Source organism: Triplophysa rosa, linkage group LG9 (genome assembly GCF_024868665.1).
Source record: "Triplophysa rosa linkage group LG9, Trosa_1v2, whole genome shotgun sequence".
NCBI lineage: Eukaryota > Metazoa > Chordata > Actinopteri > Cypriniformes > Nemacheilidae > Triplophysa > Triplophysa rosa.
In genome coordinates, this window is record NC_079898.1 from 22,245,816 (window position 1) to 22,252,415 (window position 6,600).

At 36.1% G+C, this 6,600-nt stretch overlaps 1 protein-coding gene across 6 annotated transcripts in view; it reads left to right on the forward strand.

The window, feature by feature from the left end:
- The window catches only part of LOC130559201 (collagen alpha-1(XIX) chain), a 129,440-nt gene extending 122,878 nt beyond the window's left edge, over nt 1-6,562 (forward strand). For all 6 annotated transcript variants that reach the window (XM_057342138.1, XM_057342140.1, XM_057342142.1 and 3 more), the window contains 2 exons: nt 1,499-1,576; nt 2,977-6,562. In XM_057342138.1, the coding sequence (XP_057198121.1) occupies nt 1,499-1,576; nt 2,977-3,086 (188 nt within the window). In that variant the 3' untranslated portion in view covers nt 3,087-6,562. The remainder of the gene's footprint in view (nt 1-1,498; nt 1,577-2,976) is intronic.
- The last annotated feature ends 38 nt before the right edge of the window (nt 6,563-6,600 follow it).

The following is a 6,600-nucleotide window of genomic DNA, read 5'->3' on the forward strand; positions in this document are numbered from 1 at the left end:
TAAGCTCAAGTTTAATCTGTTGTGTGTTTGTGTAATGTGATGATGTTTCATTTTTAATCCCTTTGTAACATGGGTTTTCATTTAAAGCTCTTTTCTATGGTGACAAAATCCTCTAACTTGGTTTCATTAAAATGTGTCTAATTCTTCTTTGAGCTGTAACTAAAAATGATTTTCTTATGCTGTGTCTGCATGTCAAGAACAGACTTGATTATACCAAATGATATTATATAAATATCAAGAGGTTCATTTGATGTTGGTTAATAAGAGCGCATTTTTAAATTGTGGAAATGTTACAAAGACAAAGTATATGTAAATATAGTTTAATGTCATATTTTGGATGTTAACATTCTTTCCTCCAAGTGTGAATAAGGGATGTTACGTGTGTGTAAGATCTAAGCTTGGAAAAAGGGAAATAAATGTTGCTGCAAGCTGCACTTGGCAAGTATTGTATTGCAGCGCCCCCTGTCGCAGTTATTTTGAACTGTGCAGTGTGACGCCCCCCTCGACCGGGGGTCATAATGAAGTGATTGTGAGCAGACAAAGGAAAACGTGATATGATGCCGCAGGTAGAGTGCTTTCCTCCTGTGGAATGTCTTTGAATGAATGCATCTGGAGATGATGGAGACACTTTGGTCTGTTACTGTAGTTCGTGTATGTTTGTGTGAGCTTTTCGTGACAGTTAGCACTCATAATTATGTTAGTTTTTGTGTATTTTTACTCAAAATCTCTTCAGCTATATGCGTTTTTTCACTGATTGCGGTCTGCCTCAAAGGAAACTAATGTCACTAATGCGTGTTTATTTTGACCAGAGGCGGTGTTCTGCATGCCATTATGAAAATGATTTTATGATTGTTGTCATACGGTGTGTGTGAAAACATTACTAAAAGATGAGCGTCAGCTAATGAGCTTTGTTTGTTCGGTCTGCCTGCCCCGCCGTGTGTGACGTGCGCTGTCAGCATCTGCAGTGCTCCCTGAAACACTTTGAAATCGAGTTCAAAGTTCTACACTGTTTTACGCTTCTGATCGATGAATTTGTCATTACTCTTGAAGGACTCTGAAAACGCTAAAATCTGACGGCTCTAAGGCCAGTTGTGTAACGTAGCAGATTTGGAACAGTCTCTTCACACCCACCCCTTCAAAATAGCTGAGTCTAGAACTGAACGGTTTGGTGAAGTACAACTCTGAATTTAAAGGTGTTGTAAGCCATTTTTATAGCATAGCATGGCATGTCTTGACAGATGTCATTTAAATAGGAAATATTACAGGGTCTTAGTTTGGTGGACTTTATAAAACGGATAACGTTGCATACAGCACCTTTAAAGTAAGACTACTCATGTTTAATAGTGTAGCGTTCGCCGAATAGTGCCTGTTTAAAAAAGAAATGCTCAGATATAATCACACGACCGTCCCCCATACATCCCCACATTCAATACCCCCTGCTTGGCAAAGAAACACACTGCATGTCTGACTCTGGGTGTTTTGTGTTTATCCCCTGCAGGCTATCGGGGGCAGAAAGGGGAACGGGGTCAGATGGGGTTGGGAATTCCAGGAGCACTGGGACCCATTGGCCCGTCAGGTACATGCATATACCTGCGATATTAAATGAAATATATGTATACGTGTGTATATATAAAAATGTGTGTGTACTGTTTTTTAAGTTTTTATAAAACGAGGGGATGTGCTATTTACTGTGGTGATTGACAGCATGTCTCGTATAGGCTACTAACTTTGCACATTAAAGGAACAGTTCACCCAAAAACCAAATTTCATCATCATTTATTTACCTTCGAGTTGTTCCAAATCTGTATAAATTTCTTGTTATGATGAACACAGAGAAAGATATTTGGAATAATGCTTGTAACCAAACAGATCTTGACCCCCATTGACTACCATAGTAGGAAAAATGACAAAGGTAGCCAAAGGTGCCCCAGAACTGTTTGCTTTCCTGCATTCTTCAAAATATCTTCTTTTGTGTTCAAGAAATTTATTAAGCAATTTTTCATACTATGATAGTCAATGGTGGCCAAGAACTGTTTGGTTACAAGCATTCTTCCAAATATCTTTCACAGTGTTCATCGGAACAAAGAAATGTATGCCGATTTGGAACAACTCGACGGTGACTAAATGACAGAAAGTTCTTTTTTTTGAGTGAACTGTCTCTTTAAGTATCATGTATTTAACCCAGAACATCTCTTTGATGCATGATCCATGACAGCAAAGATGAATAGAGCATTCAACAACAAATGCTAATGTGAACAAGCTCATTCGTTTTTGGTTATTGTGCATGATTTCGTTGAACAGCAATAGGCACATTATCTCTAAAATATCATACAATTCGCAACTAGATCACACTATATCATACAGAACGATAAATTCCATTGCATTGTGTTTCTTCTGGGGTCAGCCAGGCCGTGGTTCTCATAAATACCCGTTCGTGATTGCCGTGCTTTATAAATTTCACACTCTTGAAATCTGCAGCGCACAGATAGCGGCAATTATTTAAATTGGTGCTTTAATGTTGTACTTTTTAAAAGCAGAGGCTGATAATGCTTCCAAATAAAACTAATGAATATGGGATTTTTTAATGAACAACTGTTTTTTTTTTGTATAGAGGTACAAAGTGTGGGCTGTTTGGACTTCAAATGCAACAGTAAAAAGCCTTGAGTGCTTGGTTCATTATTACTTTACGGCGCGCCGTTATCGCCATACGCCGTGTACTCTCTGATTTCTTTCTTTCTTTTTTCTGTGTAAAGCGAAACAAGCCCAGAAATGAACTAAAACAAAAAGCGCTTTGTGTTAGAAAAGTTTAGAGATTTGTTCGAATCTTATCAACCTCAAAGCAACACCCTGGAAACCATATTCCAACCAATATCATTGAAGCATTACATGGTTGTGCTAAAATGATTTACATGGGCAAGCCGCACTCGCATTCTTTTCTTGTGAGATTTTCACTAGCTGTATTCATTTTCTCTGCAGGTTCTCCTGGAATAGGCATCCAGGGTCCCACTGGTCCACCGGGTCCACAGGGCAAATGTAACCCCAGTGACTGCCATTACACGTTCCCTCACGGCAGACGGGAAGGATAGAATCTCCTCAAACCCGATCCGAGAAACCAAGCGATGAACCAGCTCATCCACGCAAACCTCAGACTCAGCATTAAACTCTTGTACAAAGAAGTACGGCGTCCCGGCTAGGAGTTGAGACGCAACCCAGTTTGATCAAACTTCACCTGTTTTGTGTGTTTGTGAAAGGCCTCGCAATACTCTGATGGACGGCAGGACGTGGTACATTTTTCTGATGCAGTGTGGGCGACGGTATAGCCGCGTGACATCATTCAGTTTCATAATGCATCTTTATTTCACACGTTCATTCTCCATGTATTGGTGACCAACTCATTTCTCACATATCGAGGGTGTGAAAGATTAAATCAAATTATTACACAAAACCAAACAGACAGATTGATCTGAAGGTGTGAATGCAGTTGAAGTGAGAATTTTGCTTGACATTTGATTATTCAAGTTAATTTAATGAAATCGTGGCGGCACTATGCAATCTGAATCGGAAAATGAACATGAGAACAAATAATACATCATTGTAAATAAGGTAGAATTAACCTTAGATACTAACTGTGTTCATAACCATCTAATATGTGTGAATTATGAGGTTCATCATCTCATGCATTGAAAATAAGTGTACAGTGGAATATTATTGATAGATCCGTTCAAGCTTAAAGACATTTTAACCAAACGTGGAAGCCCAGTTGTTTTATGGGCTCCTGCCTCTACAGCATGTTATGTTATAAATGCAAAATATATCGAAATGGCCATGTTTGACCAAACACAACGGGGAACGCTGAAGTAATCGCGATCCGGCTGTGTTGGCCACCAAACGTTGAAAAACGAATGAGATAAGCTTTAATTGTTTACAGGGAAATAAACGTTCTTCCAGTCTGACTCTTTAAACACCTTCATATTGGTGTTTGTATGTATATTTTGTCCTTTACCTGGTTTGTTTTTCCAAAGAACGTGTTGTGGAGTGCATTTAAAATATTTACGGGATTTCTTTTGCTTTGTATAGAAAATGTCTTTCCGTGTTACTTGAACATTTTTCGTATGTTGTAATTCATCAACGTCATATTCACACTTTAGCAATGGAGAAATCATTTATATTTTAATGTTTGTTTATTTGATATTACACAGCAGAAATGTGTCATAAGGTATTTATTTATTTGCGTGTGGTTTTTCAGGGGCTGTGGGTTGGATTAGGTTTATTTTTCTGTAAGGCACCCGTTTAATAGATATGTTTGAAATGATGATCTAGAATCTGTAAAGGTGATCTAGAGATGTCAATGGGATTTACGGTTTGAAGGTGAATCTCATTGCTGGGATGCAGGGATCTGAGCTTTCTGACATCACTCTTTACATGAAAGCTATGTGGGTGATGACTGTTATGTCATGTTCTGCTTTTGGTGCATGGCATACTGATTTCTGTTTATCAGTTTTTCGGTCGAATTGTTCTTTTCTGTAAGGCTTATTTAGATTTTTCCTTCCCGCTATTTGACTTCATCCTTTCTTTCTTCATTTTTAAAAGAAAATGTTGTACTTGTTAACATTAGCTAATGCACAATGAACAGACATTAACAAATAGCCTATTGAAGAAAATGTATTAGTTTAAGTAACATTACTAAAAATAATAAATGCTATACAATACGTTTCTCATTGTTAGTTCGTGTAAGCTAAATGCATTAACTAATGTTAAAGGAACAGTTCACCCAAAAATGAAAATTCTGTCGTCATTTACTCACCTTCGAGTTGTTCTAAACCTGTATAAATTACTTTTTCTACTGAACACAAAGGACGATATTTGGAAGAATTTTTGGTTCTGGGACATCATTGACTACCATAGTAGGAACAATTGAATTGAAATTGAAATACTGCATTTATTTATTTATTCATTTATTTATTAGATATTATTTATTATAATGATCTTGCTTGGTCTATAAACACCATGCACTGTGCTGTGTTTTACCTTTCTGTGTTTTTCTTATTTGCTCCTGTAAAGCTGCTTTGGAACAATGCACATTGTGAAAAGCGCTATATAAATAAAATTGAATTGAAAATGGTAGTCAAAATGCCCCAAAACTGTTTGTTTCGCATTTTGTATTCGACAGAACAAAATAATTTACAATCATTTTTCCTAATATGGTATAGTAAATGATGTCCCAGAACTGAAAATTGTTAACATTTTCGAATACATTTTTGTGTTCAACAGAACAAAGCATAAGAATTTTTGAATTCAAATTTTTATCCCTTTAATAAATGTAGCCCTACAAACCATTCTTTCCTTCCTCCCTTGTGAGAAAGCAAACCTTTAAGTTTTTGCTGTTTTATTCATATATCTTTTTATCTTTATATGTAATGTACCTAATTACCTCTCCTGAGAGTTGAAATATTCATTGTTCAGGTCAGTTGTTCATGTCTAACATACCGAGAGATTTGTTTCCAGCAACTCGGATAAAGTTGATTTCCGACTTTTTATTTTCCCTTCATCTTTTTTAATACTGTCAGTTTTCGACGATTGTTTTTTATCATAATTATGATCATAAATGATGTTTCATAGATGTAAATAGAGATATCAAAACTCATAAAGTTTGGATACTCATGTAGCATTAACATTTCTCAATATTTTTCTCAAGGGCTTAAAACCGTGACTTACTTGAAGTGTGGACTTAAGAGATCAATATTAATGTGGTCTAATATCACAAAACCCCCGAGGAACGTCTTTTCAATCATGGCTTCATTGATTTCTCTATTAATGCACTTGGCCTTCTGTGAATACAGACTGTCGTCACGTTAAGAATGTAACACACATTTGGTTCATTACAAATATATTTGCGTATAACAGACCTGTGTATTGCATTGTATTTAGTGTGTAAAATAATTGTCATAAACCCGTGAGAATTTCAGATGTGTGTTCTTACTTTTCATTTTTAGCTTATTGTGTGACCACGTCTCTTTAACATTAATCATTACAGTAATTCTCTCTTTGAAATATTGCAGATATGCTGTGCTTTGTATTTTCAGATTTCTCAACAGTAGAAAAATACAGAACTTGTATTTTCAAGTTCTCAACAGGCTCTCAGCACTCCACTGATATTGTTGTTTTCTCTTGTTGAGTGCATGAGAAGTGTTTGCAACTGTGGCTCCAAAAAAAGTTCAGACACTTACATCACATTTAATTTATGCGTTTCATTGGGTTTGATAGCTAAATATTGTATCAACTCAAGTGGCATCTTAAAAAGGTAGCTTTTAAAACTGGTAGTTTTTAAAGCATTTTTTTTAAATAAAATTTTGAGTTGGTTCCCCTCAAGTTCACATACAAATTCTTTTTGTGAACCAGAAATATTTTGATTAAAATTGCGTGTCAATTTTACATATACATTAAGTGTGGCTAAAGTGTCCAAATGCCTTTTTGGGGCCACTGTATATTCAGGGGCTGAGATTTTTATTTGTAATTAACATTTAAATCATTTCTTTTTAATAAACATTCACATCATGCATTACCATTATGCAGTCTGTATTTAGATGTCGGTTTTAATAG